This window comes from Platichthys flesus, chromosome 7 (assembly GCF_949316205.1).
Source record: "Platichthys flesus chromosome 7, fPlaFle2.1, whole genome shotgun sequence".
In the NCBI taxonomy this organism is placed as follows: domain Eukaryota; kingdom Metazoa; phylum Chordata; class Actinopteri; order Pleuronectiformes; family Pleuronectidae; genus Platichthys; species Platichthys flesus.
Genome location: NC_084951.1, coordinates 26,723,825 through 26,743,740, shown reverse-complemented (window position 1 = coordinate 26,743,740; position 19,916 = coordinate 26,723,825). Strand labels below are relative to the sequence as shown.

General features: G+C 47.8%; 3 protein-coding genes across 5 annotated transcripts; 2 read left to right on the top strand and 1 right to left on the bottom strand.

Annotated features, from left to right (window-relative positions):
• Positions 1-46: 46 nt before the first annotated feature.
• Positions 47-6,361, bottom strand: irak1 (interleukin-1 receptor-associated kinase 1). Of its 2 annotated transcripts, none has more exons than XM_062392206.1 (15): positions 6,064-6,361; positions 5,317-5,484; positions 5,105-5,236; positions 4,364-4,449; positions 4,097-4,273; positions 3,931-3,995; positions 3,723-3,834; positions 3,418-3,539; positions 3,126-3,339; positions 2,673-2,741; positions 2,468-2,555; positions 1,658-1,752; positions 820-1,342; positions 661-714; positions 47-580 (listed from the first exon to the last, which is right to left on the bottom strand). In XM_062392206.1, the coding sequence occupies exons 1-15, from the start codon at positions 6,173-6,175 to the stop codon at positions 501-503; spliced, it is 2,097 nt and encodes a 698-aa protein (XP_062248190.1). In that variant the 5' UTR covers positions 6,176-6,361; the 3' UTR covers positions 47-500. The 2 variants fall into 2 exon arrangements, with proteins under 2 accessions (XP_062248190.1, XP_062248191.1); XM_062392207.1 differs by having other exon boundaries at positions 832-1,342.
• Positions 6,362-6,619: 258 nt separating this feature from the next.
• On the top strand, positions 6,620-14,620 carry mecp2 (methyl CpG binding protein 2). The gene is made up of 6 exons (XM_062392205.1): positions 6,620-6,720; positions 8,049-8,244; positions 8,591-8,811; positions 8,908-9,101; positions 9,211-9,347; positions 10,136-14,620. The coding sequence occupies exons 1-6, from the start codon at positions 6,689-6,691 to the stop codon at positions 12,611-12,613; spliced, it is 3,258 nt and encodes a 1,085-aa protein (XP_062248189.1). The 5' UTR covers positions 6,620-6,688; the 3' UTR covers positions 12,614-14,620.
• A 630-nt stretch (positions 14,621-15,250) lies between these two features.
• On the top strand, positions 15,251-18,973 carry LOC133956862 (uncharacterized). Of its 2 annotated transcripts, none has more exons than XM_062392208.1 (9): positions 15,251-15,528; positions 15,662-15,835; positions 16,560-16,717; positions 16,928-17,126; positions 17,276-17,372; positions 17,462-17,633; positions 17,738-17,923; positions 18,552-18,679; positions 18,825-18,973. In XM_062392208.1, exons 1-9 carry the CDS (start codon positions 15,281-15,283, stop codon positions 18,864-18,866), a joined length of 1,404 nt encoding a protein of 467 aa, XP_062248192.1. In that variant the 5' UTR covers positions 15,251-15,280; the 3' UTR covers positions 18,867-18,973. The 2 variants fall into 2 exon arrangements, with proteins under 2 accessions (XP_062248192.1, XP_062248193.1); XM_062392209.1 differs by having other exon boundaries at positions 15,392-15,528; positions 15,667-15,835.
• The last annotated feature ends 943 nt before the right edge of the window (positions 18,974-19,916 follow it).

The window sequence follows — 19,916 nt, the reverse complement described above, 5'->3', positions numbered from 1 at the left end:
TGACCTGTCGACATGTTTAGTGAAGTAAACATGACAAACACATGTATGTGGAAGGCACCATGGCAACTTTATTTGTGTCACATGTAAAATATTTATAAAAATATCATAATCTGTCATTTGATCATTTTCATACATAATTAAATTTGTATGAGTGGAATAAATAGATGTGATTGATTAACATCATCAGGTCTGATCAGCGTAGACCGTCCTGGGGCCCATCCCCCCCCCTGCTGTGTACTTCTGTGTAACTGCAGCTTCTTTGTGTCTTTGTTGTGGTTGAATTAACTTTAATGACACTCACTTCAAACTGAGGTTCTGGCCCCCGGGGCCCCTCAGGAACCCCCCCACGGATCCATCCAACAATTTGAAGATGTGTGGACACACCACTGTGCTGAGAGGCACATGTGGAACATCAACAGTTAATGGAAATCTGTGACCCTGCAGGTCCTCATCTGAGTTCACAGACTCTTCGGTCCTAAGGAAAGAGACGCTGTCATCCATCAGTCTTGTTTGGCAGGAAGGTAATCAAGCTCATCGCTCTCCTCAGGATCCCTGGAGCCGGCAGCCCCGCCCTCTCCATCTGAACAGAACACAAGCATGAAACACTCAGGATAAAAACAAAGTAACGTGACAATAGAAGAAGATGAAGAATGTACGTACAGAGGTCATCAGACAACAGAAGCTCCGACCCCTGAGTCCTCTGCTTCTTCTGACCTGAATACAAACATGCACATTTATTTTAGAGATGAAGATTAGAGCTCATAGATACCGACAATCAATATTTACTGAACCAATAAGTTTATTTATAAATATACATACATTTAAATGTACCTGAGGGTCCTAGGGAAGACAACTGTGACTGCAGCGACCCTGCAGGAGAGAAGCATTCTGGGACCCCGTAAAGTGTCGATAATTTCTGCCCTCTAGTGTCCACTGGTTTGTCAATGGAGCAGTTCGGATGAGGAGGGAAGTTGTACTGGTCCTCAATGGGGACAGACGTGAACACTGAGGGACCACAGAGACGCTGGTCTCTGGTGGACAGAGAGGTGGAGCTGGTCCCGTCTGATCTGAACTGAGAGAAACCTTGACTCTCGTCAGTCTCACAGGGGCCTACGCCCGAGGAGGAGGAAGAGGACTGAGGTGTCCGGGAAGTGTCTTTCAGTGGTCCCAGTTTGGCGATTTGGTTGGTCAGAGCTCCTACTCTAGAGTCAATGGATAAGGGGGGACAGGGGAGGGACTGGGAGAAGTTATGGACGTGAGGGGGAAGAGGGTGATGCAGGGAAGAGGAGGAAGAGCTGGTCCCCGTCACCAGGTTGTGGACATCCTTGAGTTTTTGAAAGACCTGAGAGTAAAATAAAAAAGGGTTTAGAGCCATGAGGAAGTTCACAGCACTTTATCTGAACGTCATTGATCGATCAATCAATCTATTAATTCAGAGGACAATGTGAATTTAAAGTGACAGACAAACTCTCTGCTTAAAGTTGTCATGATGATGTGAAGTGGCTGTTGATTGTTTAGTTTTTATAAGCCTTGTTTTCTTAACAAAATAATTTGTAATAATTAGTTCATTTGTATTCTACATAGACTGAATGAATTCTGTGGTCCGTGCAGTTTGTATCATGTGACATGATTCCTCGGGGACGATGGCGTCTCTGACCTCGCTCATTCCCGGCCTCTTCTTCCTCTTCTTGTCCAAACAGGTACAGGCAAGAGCCAACACAGTCATCCACTCTGCAGGCTCTGCAGTGCCCCCTACAGACACAGAGACACAGCAGCTGGTGAAGAAAACATTAGAATTTATGCCGGACACTTTAACTGGAACTGAAACACTGATGGTCTTCCCAATGGATGAGTGACTGTATTCCACCAGTGCTATCTGTATTCTCCTGTTGTAGTGTGAGCCGTGTCCTACAGGGGGCAGGATCAGTCCTCATGAGGATGAACATGTGAAAGGATCAGGTTTAGGATCAGACCTGATAAACATGTTCAGAAGTTTATCTGAAGTTTTTTTTCGTCATGATTTCAGTCTGAAATTTTAATTATTAACATTGTGATTTAACACAGAGTCAGTTGCTCTGTGTTCTTTTCTGGAACTTTTTATGAACCCCTTGAGTAAAACATCTGGAAAATATCTGAGTCCATGTGAGGAACCAGCAGGACAATGTGTGGAAGCTTCCCAGTGAGCGAGTGGACGTGTTGATGAGGTTTCTAACACGTGAAACTGGAATAACACAAACATCTCAGGATGAAGAAGTGGAGCCGGACACGTAGAAGACGAAGACGTAAACTAGGAAACGCGAGGAGATTCCAGATCTTTTGGTGATGAGGGCCGACGCTGGTGTGAATGGACTGTAAACAACAACACGGATCTTTCCACATTTTCCTGTTGTAAAAGAGTCTTGATGACAAAGACAAACTCTCTGAATACAGCTGGTTATAAACTTTGAGTTCAGTATCAACCACCGACCTGTAATGAGCCGCTGGTCTAGCTGATTCTTCCACAGTGCTGCACACGAGCCAGTCGGACTGTCCTCAATCTCCTCCACCAGGTCTTTCTACACAACCACAACCACAACGAGTTGAATGTTTGCACAGGGACATATAAAGAACACTTTATTACTGTTCTGGTTGATGTGTGGACCAGTATGAACAGGTGACCCACAGACTCTCACCAGATATCTCTCTCCTGACTTCCCGTCTCTCTCCAGAGCACGACGTCCAGTCAACACCTCCAACAACACCTGGAACACAAACAATTTGAGTCAATTTCATCTGTTCTGTGAAAACACAAAAATATATATTTTTATAAACTCTTCTCAGCCAAAGGGCACTGCATTAAACTTCTCCAGATCAGAACATGAGACATAATGAGACATGTTTTCCTCCAGGTGATTCTGTCTTTGTAACGTAACTTTCCGATCTTTGATTTGGTCAGAAAGGGTTTTGATTGGGCGTAAGGTGAAGTCACATAAGGAGCAAGTGGACGCGGACAGACGAGCTGGACAGAGGGAATATTTTCTCTGGATTAAATGATCGTGGTTTTGATTACAGATCCTTCCATCAGCTGACCAGAGATCACAGCCTTTGGTAAACCATAATTCCCATCAGCCCCTGGGGTGTCTCACCACTCCAAAGCTGTAGACATCCACAGCGGTCCCCAGCTCTCCATTCCTCACATACTCGTCAGGCAGATATGCCAGAGTTCCTCTGACCGTCTCCGTTTTACCCACTGTCACCGTCCGAGTGGGAGAGGGTCCTGTTGACCTGCGAGACCCAAACCGAGCCAGACCGAAGTCAGCCAGCTTCGCCACAAGGTGGCGGTCTAACAGGATGTTCGAGCTGAGGACACAGAGACACAGTGTTACAGGTGGAAACACTGTGGGAAGTCTGGTGATGTGCTGATGATGTCATACTGACCTCTTGACGTCTCCGTGGATGAGCGGTGCGTGTTTGTCGGGGGGGGAGTGGAGAAACGCCAACGCTGACGACACGTCTTCAACAATACTGAGTCTCTGACACCAGGTCAGGACAACACACTGCTACACACACAAACACACACACACAAACAAAGGCGACATATAAGTCTTTTATAACATCTGATGACACATATACTGTGTGTGTGGTTGTGTGTCTGTCTGTCTCTCTCTCTCTATGTGTGTGAATTTGTATATGTGAGTGTGACTACGTGTGTTTGTGTGTATCTGTTTGTGTGTGTATGTTACGTTGTGTAGCTGCTCCTCCAGTGATCTGTTGTCCATGTAGCTGTAGATGAGACACAATGATCCTCCTCCATCACAGACACCGAGCAGATCCACGATGTTCGGATGTCTGAACCTGAACACAACACCAGCAACACAGGCTTTTATTTAGAAATTTCTTTACAACTGTTACTAATCATAAGGCTTTTATCTTATAACGTGAGACACTTACTTTGAAAGTTTCTCCACTTCAGTCTGGAATGTTTGTTTCAGGAAAGTCAAGTCCAACACACAGTCCTACAGCAACACAACCACAACAATGGCATCAACATCCCAAACACTCTCTGACTGGACCTGTGACACTGCGTGGTGTGTGTTCTGTGCTGTAATTGGCTTACCTGTTTGAGTTTCTTGATGGCGCACTTTGTGTTTCCCAGGGTCGCTCTGTAAACAACTCCAAACCCCCCCTCCCCAACCTGTAGGGACGGAGAGAACCCCTTTGTCCCATCATAAACCTCTTCATACGACCAGCACATCACCCCGCTTCCACCTCCCCACGGTACCACCGGGGGAGCCTGAGGGGGTCACATGATTATTATTATTACCATTGTTATTAACACTGACACGATGCTGTGAGTGCATATGTGTTTGTATGTGCTTGCGACCTCTTGGCGTGATAAGCGGCTGTCAGAATCCAGATCGAAGGGGGGCGGGGCCGGTCGTGGCAGTGGTCTTCCTCCTCCTTTAACTTCTGAGGAAAGAAAGGACAGTGGAGGCGTCACCATCATAGCAGCCACCAGGAGGCCGAGGTCTCACCTGTTATTGTCACTGTTACATCATGAAATCCCAGTGGAAACCGGTTATAGGGATAGTGGATAAAGTGATGAACGGCCCCCCCCCCCGAGAATCCTCTGCATTATTCAGGGGAGAGGTGAAGCCTGGTGCAGCAGGCAGAGACAGGAAGTGATGTAATAATTCTGATGTAATGAGGGGATTTTATTTAAAACACATCGACACTAGCATCAGCTCTTATCACCACAAACTCTCTTGACATATTCTTCTGCGGTTTCTCCCAGTGTGTCACCACTTTTCACCGGGATATTTATTTAATTATTTAATTTTAGCCTCTTTTGGATGTTACAAGCGTTAGAAATAGTCCTTATCTTAAAAACTGCTGCTAACTTCCCTCCAGTTCCGGGACAATCATACAGAAGTTACGCAATTATAGTGATCAACAGCTTAAATTTGTCCCTGGAAACAGGTGATTACTGTAAGTCAATCTGATAATGAGGCCTCATGGGGGTGAGAGGTGAGGTTCACACCAGGCGACGTCACTGCCTCACCCACTACCTCATGGGAAACAGCTGAGAACCCAACAACAAACAAACACAAACAAACAAACAAACCTGTCAGTCTGAGGGTGCTGAGAGGGGGTGGGGCCTCATATGGTTTTGGAGGGGGGTCGAACTGAGAGGCATAGACTTGAGGAGGGGGAGGAGTGGGTGGGATGGAGGAGAGAGGCTTCAAAGTGGATGTCCCTGCAGAGAGAGAGAGGGGGAGAGCACTAATGAGTCCTCAGAGGTCAGAGGTTATCAGGGCTAATCAGGGGTGAACTCACATCTCAGGATGACATCTTTGGGTCGGAACAGCTGTAGACGCTCTAATAGGTCAATCAGCTCGTCGACTCGACCTTTCCTGTCGCCCCATTGGTTCATCACCCAGTCGGTCCTCCTGTCACTCCTCTCAGCCAATCGCACATCAGTCTGATCGCACAGGACCTCCGAGGCTACGAGTGAGACAGGTTAACGGACAGACAGGTGACCAAACAGACGGACAGGTTAACAGACAGACATGTCAGCAGACAAACTGGTAAACCGAAAGACTGATAGTTAAACAGACAGTTTAACGGACAGACAGACAGATAGATAAACAAACAGACAGACAGACAGATGAACAGACAGACAGACATATAGATAAACAGACAGATAGATAAATAAACAGACAGACAGACAGTCAGACAGAGAAACAGATAGATAGACAGACAGGTAGACAGAAATACAGACAGACAGACAGACAGACAGGTAAACAGACAGAGACAGGTGACCAGACAGACAGACAGACAGACAGACAGACAGATAGATAACAGACAGGTGAACAGACTAATGAACAGACAGACCGGTAGATACATAGACAGACAGACAGACAGACAGACAGGTGACCAGACAGATAGATAACAGACAGGTGAACAGACAGACAGGTAGATACATAGACAGACAGATAGATAACAGACAGGTGAACAGAAAGATAGGCACTACCACCACCTCCATGTTAGCCGTTAGCAGACAGTCTCGGTACCGGGACTCACCGAAGCGGGTCCAGTCCAGGTCTGACAGTGCGTCCATGACCCGGCAGAAGTCCCAGTAGACTTTGGGTGGTAGTTCATAGATAAACTGTCCCTTCAGGTGTCCCCCCGACATCTTATCACTAACAGGCCCGCTGTGTGCGTGGGGAGGTGGGGTCACTCCGGGACACGGATCGGTCCGGAACAAACCCACTAAGACCGTAACATCTGTCCGTTCAATCACCGACAGTCACCTAGAACCGCCACCGCACGGGTTCAGCTCGGGTCAGCTACTTCCGTCCGCCACCAAACACGCTGCAATAATAGACGCTTCCGGTGACTGCTCCTCCAAATTATAAGCATGTAATCAGTGGAAAGGGAACCGGAGAAGCGTGTGAAGGTTCATTCCGGAAACCAATGACGTGCAGAGCTCTAGCTTTACGACCTGAAACTCGCGCAGCTTCACTTTATTTCCGGTCTCGAACTTTCCAGTTACATCTCGCGGGATTACGGACTTCTGGGCTGCGTGACGTCGTGATGTCGGCGCAGGTCTCGCGTTGTTTGCTGAGCGCAGGGGGCGGGGTGCAGCAGGAGGGAGCAGAGATGTTTGGAGGCTTTTTTTTATATAAAATTATTTATTTAAATAAAAATGGCCGCCGTGCGGAGCGGAGAGGACCGACTGTAAGTGGCTTTTTACATTTTCTCCTCCTTCACGCGCCTCCGCCTCGAGCCGCGCAGCCGCTTCCGTCGTGTGTTTTATTCAACTTAAAGTGCGCTGGTTTTCCCCGCGGCCTGTCGCGGCAGAGCGGGGTTAGCGGGAATACGTCACAAACTTACAGCTAAGTCTCTACTTTAGCTGCTGTCACCACAGCGGAGGTTGGCCGTAGTTTAGCCCGCCTCCCGTGCGCCGCCGGGCCGCTCTGACTTCCACACCACTCCCTGGGAAGTCAGGCCGGGGGTCGGCGGTGGCGTGTCTGACACAAACATCACAGTCCCGGGTACCGGCGGTGTGTCCGCCCGCCGTCGTCAGACAGGCGGTGAGCTAACGGCTGCTAGCTGGTTAGCAAACAGTGTGTTCATGTGAAGGAGCAAACAGGCAGGCTGCTCTGTAACCCGGGTTGACCCAAGTTAACCTGGGTTGACCCCCCATACGGACACACACGCCCCCTGCCCGCGGGCTTAGACACTAATAGGCCCCAATGAGATCAGCATCCTCCTGCCTCAGAGCCGCTGAGCCAGGCAGCTCTCTGCGTGTGGCTAAGTTTCCTGCTGTTCACTTCCTGTTCCTGTTCCTTCACTCACTGCTTTCACCCGATGTAGATATACATATTTATATGTATGTGTGTGTGTGTAACACTATATATATACACATATTTGTATGTGTGTGTGTGTATATACTTTGTGTGCATAAATATAAGTAATTAAGTTAAGTTCATCTACTCCATTACTGATGTGGAGAACACTTATTTGCTTTTATTTCATTAATTTAACAATTTTTAATTAGTTTTTATTGTAAGTAATTTCACTAACAAATCACATTTGATCAGAATAAAGTAAACTGACAGAGTTCAAACAGTCGGTCCATGTGTTGATCATAGTATTTACTTTATGATCCCTCATAATTCACTGATTGACCATCAACACACTCATCTTCATTATCAATAATTACAGTCCAAGCATTACATCTTCATCCAGCATCCACGTAAATATCAAACCCTTTGTGACCCTCTCAGTGTCCGTGTGGTGCGACTCAGTGCTGTAGCAGCTGGTCTGAAGTCAGTGTTATTTAAAGGCTCATTATCTCCATGGTAGCATGCAGGAACATGGACAGGTGATACCTCCTCCTGACTGATCACCTCCACACAGCTGGCCAATCACTGCGTGAGGTGGGCGTGGCTGTGAGATTGTCAGATGTGTTTGGTTATTGTTAAACCCTCCGCCCATATGAAAAGCATGTGATGTCATGAGTGATGTAATGTTAACAGATATTATGTCATCATTTCTCACAGGGAGGAGGGTCAAGAGGGGGAGGAGGGACCCGTCTACCCCCAGCCCCCCCCCAGAGAGAGGGACAGGTCCCACACCAAGAGCAAGAAGGCCCGCAGGGAGGGGCGCCATGCCGACAGAGGGGCTGAGACCACATCGTTAGGCCCCCCCTCATCAGCTGGGCTGCAGCCACAGACGGCTGCGGAGTCACAGGCCGAGGTAGAGTCATGTGATTTTCATCTCGCATGAAAAGATAATGCAGGTTTCAGATATATATTTGGATAAACCATATCCTGTAAGTTTTGATGGGGGGGGGGGGGGGGGGGGGGGTCGATGGGGGCCATGCTGAGGGCAGTGACTGGTTCATTGTGACGTCACAAAATTATGGAAGTCTTGAAGGCGTGTTGTGAAGGGAAAGGTTTTTAAGGCTCGCTGTTCATTTGTTGAAGACTTCTAATGCTCTCTTTAATTACAAAGCTATTTATTTGTACTTGGTGCAGTGTTCTCAACTTTATTCTAAAAAAAGGTCTGATAAAATGTTTTCATGCTGCTTCCTCCCTTCCAGGCGTTGGAGCCGGTGGCAGGTCCCTCAGAGCCGGGGTCAGCACCAGGGTCCGAATCTGCGGCTGGCAGTGAATCTGCCGGCTCTCCGAGGCAGCGGCGCTCTATCATCCGGGACCGTGGGCCACTGTACGACGACCCGTCACTGCCCGATGGCTGGACTCGCAAACTCAAACAGAGGAAGTCTGGACGCTCCGCGGGGAAGTTTGATGTCTACCTGATTAAGTAAAGCACTTGATGCTGTATTGCGCCTCCATGCGGAAATGGTGTAACAGCAGAGTTTTTCTGATGACGTTTGTTTGTTTTTGTCTAATTGTTTAGCTCAGAGGGAAAAGCATTTCGATCCAAAGTGGAACTTATTGCCTACTTCCAGAAGGTCGGGGATACTACCACTGACCCCAACGATTTTGATTTCACGGTCACCGGCCGTGGAAGCCCTTCCCGCCGCGAGAAACGCCCCCCAAAAAAACCCAAGGTGGTAAAACCATCGGGACGAGGTCGTGGGCGACCCAAAGGTACTCCGCCAATAACACTAAGAGTCTTTAACTTAACCTTGAACAAAGTGTGTTGGTGTTTCTTTTTTTCTCTAGATTTTGCATTTCAACCTCTGTTGTCTTTGTTTAGGCAGTGGCAAAATGAGGCAGGCTACAGAGGGCGTGGCCATGAAGCGTGTGGTTGAAAAAACTCCGGGCAAACTGCTGGTCAAGATGCCCTTCAGTAAGGCAGAGTCCTCTACTGGCACCACCTCCACTGCCTCAAAGGTACGACTGGTCTGTCATCAGTCTAAGCATCAGAGCTGAAAGCTGACCAGCCCAGATGGGGCTTTTCCCGAGCACACATCACCTCCATCTAGATTTCAAACTGGCTAAATATCCAGACAAATCTGCAACAACAGACAGATGGTGGAGTGTTTGAACCCCTGCCAGTCTTGTGTTATGAAATGCCAACCACTGAAAGACTCCTGATCACAAAACAGCGAGTCATGTAGTCAGAATGACATCACTTGGTCAGTTAGGTCAGATGGCAAGGGGGTCTGTCAGACACATACAAAAAAATCCAAACTTGTATAAACAAACATCTGGCTGAGGCGCCTTTGTGCATTGTCCTCAAGCTTTAGAAGGATTTACCTCATGTAATGTGTGGATTCAGAATTCATAGAAGTCTTATTCAAGGACTTCTGTTGTCAGATATAAAAACCGGGGTGTTCAGACAGTGGGGTCACGATCACAGAAGGATTCCAACTCCGGAAGGAGACATTCCCAAGTTCGATATGACCGGATTGAGGAGGCCATTGGATGATGGAAAGAACATTTCAAGAAACTCCAATTGAGTCAATATTTCTATTTAAAGTTTACTTTGTGTATTTGAAAACGATATTCAACAGGAAAAAAGTCATATGTTTTCTTCAAGTACACAAGCAACAGAGTTTTGTTACAGACTTTACCAAGAGTTCAAGATTTTAATGATGATTTTCATATTTGACGTTTTATATAAAGCAGTAACAAAGTTGAGGCTAATGCTACTTGTTGATGTTGTAATTCCTCTCCAGGTGGTGTCTCCTGCTATAGTTCCAAAGTCCCGTCCTGGAAGAAAAAGGAAATCAGAACAGGAACTTCCACCCCCACCACAGACTGCCCCCAAGAAACGGGGTAGGAAACCTGCCTCAGCTTCAGCAGCAGCAACAGTGGTCACCGCATCCACCTCCTCTGTACCCACAGCTGATAGCTCAACAGCTGGGAGCTACACTGCAGCTGCCATCTTAGTTGCTGAGGCCAAACGGAGAGCAGCCAAGGAGTCCTCCACCAAACTTGTCGTCCAGGAAACAGCTCTGCCAATCAAAAAACGCAAAACCAGAGAGACAGTGGAGGAGAGGCCGAGTGTTCAGACTCCAGCGGTTACGAAAACAGAGACTGGAAGGAGGGATACTACAGAGGGGGAGGGCGGTACAGGAGAAGGGGCTCAAACCTCAGAGACTCAGCCCATCCCCCCTGAGCAGAGCCAGTCACAACTACCGAAGTCGCCTGCTTCAGATGAAAGCCAATCACATGGACACAAGACACATAAAGGGAGGAAGCACAAGGAGAAAACAGGAGCAGCGGCAGGAGATGAAGGAAGCAGAAGAGATGAAGAGGGTGAAGATGTAGGTGATAAACGAGGAGAGGGAACAGGAAGGAGTAGCAGCAGCAGTAGTAGCATTAGTCCATCAAAAACCCACAAAAAGAAGGACCGACCTCACAAACACCACCATCATCATCACCACCATCATCATCGCCACCAACAGTCCTCTGCCTCCACATTAAATCAGCCTCCGCCTCCTGCAGCCCCTGGACATCCAGCACCCTCCAATCAGTCAGGATCTGAAGTCCAGCCCCAGACTTTGCCTCTGATCACCACCCAGCAAGCTCCTTCCAGACCACTGTCCAAATCTGTGCCTCAGGCCTTGCCTGGACCTCGGCATCCTCCTCCTCAAACACAGAACGAGGGCAAACCCTCTCACCAACATGATCCTCAGTCACCCAGTAAGCTCCTAGCCCAGCCTCCATACCTAGCACCCCAGTCATCTCCTACCAGGCATGTCCTGCACCAGTCACGGCCCCAGCAGCCCCCACTCCAAACCCATAGTCAGCCCCAGGTGCCTCCCAAAAAAGCCCAGTCACAGTCTAGCCACTCCCCAGCCCAGCAACGAACCCAGCTTCAGACTCAGCAACCTCCAACTCAGTCGCTCCCTACTCAGTCCTCATCCCTTCTGCACGTTCATCCGCCCCAAACAAGACCTCCACATCCAGAAAGTCAGTCCCCATCAGCACCCCAACCTCAAACCCTCCCCAGACCACCGCCTCAACCCCAGAACCAGCTCGGACAACAATCTCAATCCCAGTCCCGGCACTCATATGAGTCTCAACTTCAACTTCAATCAAGGACCCCAACCCAAATTCAGACTCAATCCCAGTCCAGAACCATAACCCAAATTCCGACTCAATCGCAGTCCAGAACCCTAACCCAAATTCAGACTCAAGTGCAGTCCAGGACACCAACCCAAACTCAGACTCAATCCCAGTCCAGAACACCAACCCAAACTCAGACTCAATCCCAGTCCAGAACACCAACCCAAACTCAGACTCAATCCCAGTCCAGAACCCCAACCCAACCTCAGACTCAATCCCAGTCCAGAACCCCAACCCAACCTCAGACTCAATCCCAGTCCAGAACCCCAATCCAAACTCAGCCTCGATTAGAGCTCAGAAGCCCAACCATAATGCAACCTCAAATCCAGTCCAGAACCCCAACCCAAACTCAGCCTCAACCCCAGTCCAGGACCTCAATGCAAACACAGTCTCAACACCAGTCCAGGAGCCCCCAATTTCAATCTCACCTGCAACCCAGGCATCAAGAGCAGCCCCAGTTGCAGACAAGGCTCCCTTCAAATGACCAACTCCAGACTCAATACAGACCACAACCCAGACAGCTTCTCTCGCAGTCTAGGCCCGCCCAGTCCCAAGCACAACCACGCGTTCAGCAGATTCAAACACAGCAGAATCCCCAGTCCCACCCTCAGCTCACTAGACCCCATGTGCAGCACCTCTCCTCCCAGCGTCAATCTCCCAGCCTAACCAGGACCAACCTGGTTCCTGCTCAACAGAACCAGAGTGAACAGCCCCAAGACCTGAGCACCACACGTCCTGCTCGAGGAAGTCTGCTGCAGAGCCGAGAGGTCCGCGTGGAAGACATAAGGGCAGAGGGAAGAGTGGAGCCGGCCATGACATCAGAAAGCAGAGAGGTTGCAGGAGGGGACAGAGGGTCAAACAGCACCTCCAGACCACCCAGCTCCATGACTGCTGGACCTCCCGGAGCCGCTGGGGCTGTTGTTGTCCCAGGGTCAGATGGTAGAGCCAGGCTCCAGGCAGAGCCAGAGGCAGCAGGTGAGAGCAGGGAGCTCAGAGACATTGTCCCTCAGTCCGCGGTCCCATGCCCTAGCCGGGAGGAAACTGTAGAGTCACGGACTGCCGTCAGCGAAAGAGTCAGCTGATTGGTCAGACCGATGACCGGCTGACTGATTATCAGACTAGTGGACTGTGTCAGCACCTGGAGGAAGAAGAGATTCATGGAGGTTGAATGTTTTTACACTGTTTGTAGATTGAAGGATAGCGTCGCACAGAGCTGATGGAACTGTCGCAGCTTCTGCCTGGTATGATCGGAGATCCGAATGGAGACTTTCAAGTTCTGGATTTGAGAACCGACCTGGGCAGACGGAGGAGAGATAGTGTCTTTTTCTAGGAAAAACAAACAAAAAGGAAAAAACGATAAAAAAGTGTGTGTATAGATAATCAAAAGGCAGCTGTTGTGTCCCGCTAGTCTCCTTGGGGAGGGGGAAGTAGTTTGGAACTAAAAACCAACGCTTAACAACACATTACTCTGAACGAAACTTTGCTTCCAGAATATAACCATTTTTTTTATTTCGTATTTTGATAGTTAATTGTTTTGTCTCTGTTATACAGCTTTAAACTGATATTATTGACTGACAGTCCCTTATTTAAAGTCCTGCTATTGACTGACGGTCCCTTACTGAAACTAGTCCTTGACTGAAAGCCTCAGAGGTGATGTGGGCCGACGGTTTGCACCTTAAACTGGTTTCTTGACATCTCACATTTGTTTTCCTCCCTGTTCTCCATTAATCCCACAATAAACAAAAAGGGGGGGGCTCAGTAATTTCTTCCATGCTCATCCACACTGCCCCCTACAGGTAGCCAGTCTGGTGTACGAGTATTTATATTGAATTCATGACTACACAGACCACATTCTGAACAGTGTAAGTGATCATCGTTTGAAATAATTGAGCAACTTGAGGAATTCCTTGTTCGTCTGATCAGACTCTGATACAGCCTCAAATACAGATGAGTCATGCTTTGATTTAAAGAAGACGTAAAAACCCCTCCGTTGTTTTGCAACTATTTCAAACGAATTGTTCTTCCAGTTTAGAGATTCTTCCGATTTCTGGTCTTCATTGAATATGTTCTGGTCTTTTCATTTCCAAAGGAAACATTTTAATATCAAACCAAATCCGCTATTACAGTAGCTTTATTTTAGTTTGTATTCTTAATGAACCAGTGGGAAATGGACTCCTCATTTATCGTTTCTTTGTGTTGAACATCTGGAACAGTTTGTACAATCAAGCGTCTACATGTCACTCGTAGACTCTGCAGGCCTTCAACTGGAGAAACACGTACGCAGAGGGCGACCTCGCAGAGGTTTGACTGTCAGCCATGTTGGTGTAAACTAAAGAAAAGCCCTGGAGGAGGTGTGACGCAGCTTCACAAAACTAATCATCGTCCAGAAAACTAACTTTGAGTCTGTAAATACAGATTTGAGAGTGAATCTGGATTGTTTGGTGGAGTATTTGAAACTCCAGTGGCTTTAAAGCTGGTAAACGATGACACCTCAGCTGTGAGGCAAGTGCTGCCAGCAGTAGACAGAGAAGCATCAGGAGAGGATCTGCCTTGACCGGTTGGAGTAAGATGAGAGAAGTGAGGGAGAGAGGAGAGGTGGAGAAAGAAAAAGAGAGAAACCAATACCCCAACTGAACTTACAGACTGTTTCCATGTTCATCTCCAGCACTTAAACAAACGCAGCTTCACCCTTATTAGATAAATGTCCCTCGTTCTTTAAATGCTTCTTTGCTCACCTTCATGATGACATCATACAGGTGATGTTTAGTTTGGCCTGAGGCTCCTCCCCTCTGCATACGTGGTGCTCCATTGTGAATGACTCGCTTCACAGGACTCGACCCGGCACAACCACAGTAACCAGCCACCATGTTGCATGTTCCAGAGTTTAGTGCCTATAATCTTGTGCGTCTTGCCAGAAGCCACCATGTCAGCGAAGCCATGTTGTGTTCTTAGACTTTAGTCGTGACGTGAGGTGACGTCATAGTTGCTGATGTTGAGGATGAATATTCTGCTTCAGTGGAAACTGTAGAAAATCTAGTTTTTACCTGTTTTCTTATTTTTCTTTAACTAAAGCATTTGTGTCCCTAATCTGTGGTCGTCTGATTCACTGACTCTCACACACACTCAATCAACCAACCAGCTAATCAATTCACCATCAGTGATGAAGCTTAATGGTCAATCAATCGATTATCAAAGGAAACACCTGTCACACTTATTGATAATAAAATAACTGGTCCAGGACCAGGTGTTAGTCCTGTTTCAAGACCTGATGGTCTTTATTAATCACATTTTGATCAGGCGTTCATAACAACATATTAGAGATTTTAAATTTGCAGCCAACTCAACATATCACATGATTCCTCACCGAATGAAGAACCAATCAGAAGAAACTAATTTAACACAGTTCTGAACATATACAACAATCAAACAAGATAACGGGTCAAAGGTGAAAATAAACATGACCTCTACACGCAGGACAGTAGACCCCATCAGATGAAACCAGGAAGCTGCTTGAAGACTTCAGATCCCATGATGCACAGCTGACACCTGCTGGGGACTCAAACAACACACAAACACACACACCAGTCAAACATGAGACAAATGGAAGTGAGAATATTCTTTAGTTTGACTTTCTGGTGTCACGTGCAGTCTTTCTAAAATCATAATAGCGTGACCCGTCGGTGACCTCTGACCAGCTGATAAAGCGGCTCTGTGATTGGCTGTGCGGACTGACCTGCAGACAGGTGAAGATGGCGGCTCGTGTGGCGGCAGTGGTCCTGCTGCTGCTCAAACTCTGCTCCGGTTCCGGTCCCGCTTCCGGTCCGGACCCAGAGCGCGGGAGGATACAGCTGCTGCGCGTGCAGAGTCTGGCCTCTCAGCCCAGGTATGGAGACTGCTGGGCGCGTGCGCTGCAACACCTGGACACGCGCTGCAAGGACATGACGTCAGAGAGCCAGCGGTGGATAGCGCTGCGGTTCACCCACTGTCACCTGAGCAGGTAACTCACGTGAGTAGTTCAGGTGTGATCACACGTGATCACCTGCACTGTGGTTACCATGGTGATCTCAGGTTTAACTCAGCTGCTAAATAACCATGGTTACCTGGAGTTGGTGACCTGTGACCTCTGTCAGCTCAGGGAGGGACTTCCCATCATGCCCTGAGGGCTCTGACGTCAGCAGCTGCACCGGTGGGATGGATGTGGCCGCGTTCAACGCCTTCACAGAGTTCTTCACGCACACTCACGCCATCTGTCACTTCCTGCAGTCGGACGCCTGGCAGAGCCGAGCGGAGGACGCCATGTTCAGGTAACTTCACGCACGGTCGTGAGTCACAGGTCAGAAGTGACACGTGAGCTGTCGATGCAGAGATGCAACAAAAAGTTTTGCCATTGTCAAAACATTGTTGAGATCTTAAGTAAAACCATGTTATTCTTTGCAGTTACTAAAGTGACAAATCTACAATATCCCAATAACGTCTCTGGTAATGCACATGAATCAGTTGCATTTGTCATTCATCCAGTGGAAATGGAAACGCTTGGATGATCTGTATTATTTCACGCACGCAGCTTCAGGCTACTAGCAGCTGTTTGTAGGCAGCAGTTAAGTTCAGTGACATCGCGGCTGAACGCTGGTTACATCAAGTGCATTGTGTATCTTCAAAGGGGGGGTGAAACAGGAAATTATGAGAAAATACAGGATAATCTTGCCCAAAAAAAGATTGCATGCATTTTTTTTAATGTTGTGACAAAAATGTCCATAATAAACTAAGATATAACAATTGTTATTATAATTTTTGAATCCTTATTAATGGAGAAATTGCGACATTTGTGGGTCTCTCAGGGTCAAAGGTCACAGTGGCCTTGTCTCCTAAAACAGGACATTTCAAGTGTCCAGCATTTCATTTATCATATTTTGATCAGTTGTCTGAAGGGATCGGACTCAGAGCCGAACAGAATCAGAACCATGCATGGCTGCAGAAAGCGCCGGGTCCAGTTAAAGTCTAATGATTGACTCAGTCGTCTCCTCACAGGTTAACAGAGAGTTCAGCAGGTGTTGCTGAGCAGCTTCAGTCCACCAGGCTGATGGCTGGGGAACTCCTTGAGGCCCAGGGTGCTGCCTTACAGGCTCAGCAGGAGATCCTGAACAATGGAGAGGAGCTCAGAGTCACCCTGCTAGACTCCACTCAGGGTAAAACTCACATTGTGTCTCGGGATGGTTGATGAAGACCAGAGTGAACTCTCTGGAATTCTTCCTGTGTGATGAGCTGTTTATAAAGTGTAATCCTCTGTGTGAACTGTGTGTGGTGCTGACATTTTCATCTTCCTGTGATGGAATGCATGAAGAAGAAGAAGAAGAAGAAGACACCTGATTCTCTCTGTCTCTCTCTCTCTCTCTCAGGCCTGCGGGCGGTCTTCTCAGAGCTCAGCAGTGTCTCCAGGGAGCAGCAGGTGGCGCTGTCTGAGCTCTTTAACAGAGTTACCTTCCTGCAGAGTTTCTTGTTGATGGAGACTCACAGTCTGAGCTCGTGCTGCTACAACGCTGCAGCTCTTTGCACCGGCTTCCTGCTCACCAGCACCCAGCGCTCCTCCAGAGCCAGGTAACCCCCCCCCCCATTTAGAGACAGGAAACCACCTGCTTACCCTAACCAATTCAGATCCAGGTAACTGTAGCTCCTCCCCGTGCCACCAAGAGATGAATTATCTATAGTAAATTTGTGTGCACGTGTGTGTGTGTGTGTGTGTGTAGGTTGGTGTTGTTGAGTTTGGTGTGTTTAAATTTCTACCTGGAGATGAAGCTTTATCAGTTTGTGATGAACTCTGATACTCCTGAACACAAACACATGGTGAGTACAACTCTGACATCACTCTGACATCACTCTGACATCATGCTTTTCACTGTCCTCATCCCTGCTGATTGGTCCTGTATCTCCAGGAGCTGCTAAGTGTGTATGTTGGCGTCCTGCGGCGGCTCATGGTGTGTGTCGGAGTGTGTGTTCTGCTGTACGCGTGTGTTCGCTACAGAGACCCTGTGCAGCAGAGTTTACAGCTGTTACAGAAGCTCAGGGAGACGCAGCATGGCCTGCAGGAGGCGCTAAAGCGTGCAGGTGAGTCTGAACAGAGAAGCTGGGTGAGGCAGCTCAAAGTTGAACCTCTCTCACAGCAGCCTCTAGTGGAGCAAAAAGGAACTGCAGCTCGTCTGTCTGTGCAGAGCGTCTGGGGGAGACCAGGACAACGACAATGGTGGACGAGAACCGGGGGAAGTGTCGTGAAGCAGAGGACGGGCGAGAGGAAGACGATGTCTCTGACCTCAGCCTGAGCCTGTATGTCCTCCAGGAGGACGAGGACGAGTCTGCCAACACAAACGTCTCACACCTGTCTCACCTCCCACACTCAGGTCAGTACCTGTCTCACCTCCCACACTCAGGTCAGTACCTGTCTCACCTCCCACACTCAGGTCAGTACCTGTCTCACCTCTCACACTCAGGTCAGTACCTGTCTCACCTCTCACACTCAGGTCAGTACCTGTCTCACCTCTCACACTCAGGTCAGTACCTGTCTCACACTCAGGTCAGTACCTGTCTCACACTCAGGTCAGTACCTGTCTCACCTCCCACACTCAGGTCAGTACCTGTCTCACCTCCCACACTCAGGTCAGTACCTGTCTCACCTCTCACACTCAGGTCAGTACCTGTCTCACCTCTCATACTCAGGTCAGTACCTGTCTCACCTCTCACACTCAGGTCAGTACCTGTCTCACCTCTCACACTCAGGTCAGTACCTGTCTCACTCTGAGCTGGTGACCTGTGAACCGCTTGTCCTGCGTCAAAGATGGTGACTCCTTTGAAGAGCCGGACAAAATATGATCAGAACGCACACACAGGCAAACGCACACATCTACACAAAGAAAACTCATGTGAAACAAAAACTGGGAAGTATCATAATATTTAAAATAACTATGAAATACAAAATGTAAAACATGTTCATCACCGGATCAACACTCAGGCCACATTTCACTGTGACAGGTCGGGGGATGGCTGATGTCCCCATGCTGCCGTACACTACCCACAATGCCTCAGTGAGTCCAGCCCGGCGCTCCCGCCGCCCCCCCTCCTCCCCTCTGGTGTACAGCATCCTAGTGGAGGACAAACAGGTAGATATGATGTGATTATTGGTTATTGATGATCTGTGGAGGTCACAGTTATACTCCACAGTAGTAGAGGATTATGACTTTCAAACCAAAACAGACTTGTCCTGCATGACCTCTGACCTCTGACCTGTGTTTTATCGACTCTCAGCCTCGTTACAGCCTGAGGAGCCGACGATCAGAAACTCGCTGAATTCCTCTTCGGTGTCTTGGAGTCAACGTCACCACCTAAGATGTTTTTAACACTTTGTCAATAAAGTCAACTTTTAAAAAATATACAATTGTTTATAAAACGAAACAAACTCTTCTGACCTCTGACCTCACAAAGAGTTAGAGGGCGAAACAAAGCCTGATGGGAAATGTAGTTGAATGCAAACAATGATTGGGGACAGTTTGTCATTTTGGATGAAACTGGTTATGGTCACAGTGGGCGGAGTTTTCTCAGCATTAAGACAGAGTCACGTGACTAGGGCTACCAACCCAAAACAGAATCGTCTCGTATTACTGAGACTTAAAATGACTTAAAGAATGATAAGTCACAATAATTTTTTAAAACCTCATCGTATCAGGCCGTCATGAAGTAACAGGTGCGGGCGTGTGTGTGTGTGTGTGTGTGTTCCCAAATAGCGTAACGGTCCCAGGGCTCCGCCCCCCGCTCACTCACTCGCTCAGAGACACAGTGAGATCAGAGCTCGTTCACGTGAAGCAGCCGCTCACTGACTCACCGACTGCTTCTCATCAGTGGAAACAGTGAAAACAGAGTTTCTCTGGTCTCAGCTGATCAGAGATCAGCGCAGCAGCTTGTTGATCAGAGCAGAAGCTGCAGTTGGTTTCTATCGAGCTTCAGTTTCTGTGTTCGCCTCCAGTTTGACCTGCTCTCACTTTTTGTTTTCACATTTCGCCAACTAAAATATATTTGGCTGCAGCTATGTTTTTATTTATTTCAAAATAGGGTTCTTCTTATTTCATACATTTCCCACAAATATTGGGAGGACTCAAAGAGCCCTAAATAGTTCTGTGTTTAATTTATTTCCAAGTAGGCCGACACTTGCCTGTGTATTTTCTCTCTGGTGTTTTTCAGAATCAGAATCAGAATTCTTTTTATTGCCATGTATATTTGCACATACAGGAAATTGCCTTGGTGTGGTTGGTGCACTTTACAAACAACCAATTAAAAACAACATTAGCGAACAATATAACAATATAAAAAAAAAAACAATATATACAGGTAAACAGTTGTAAC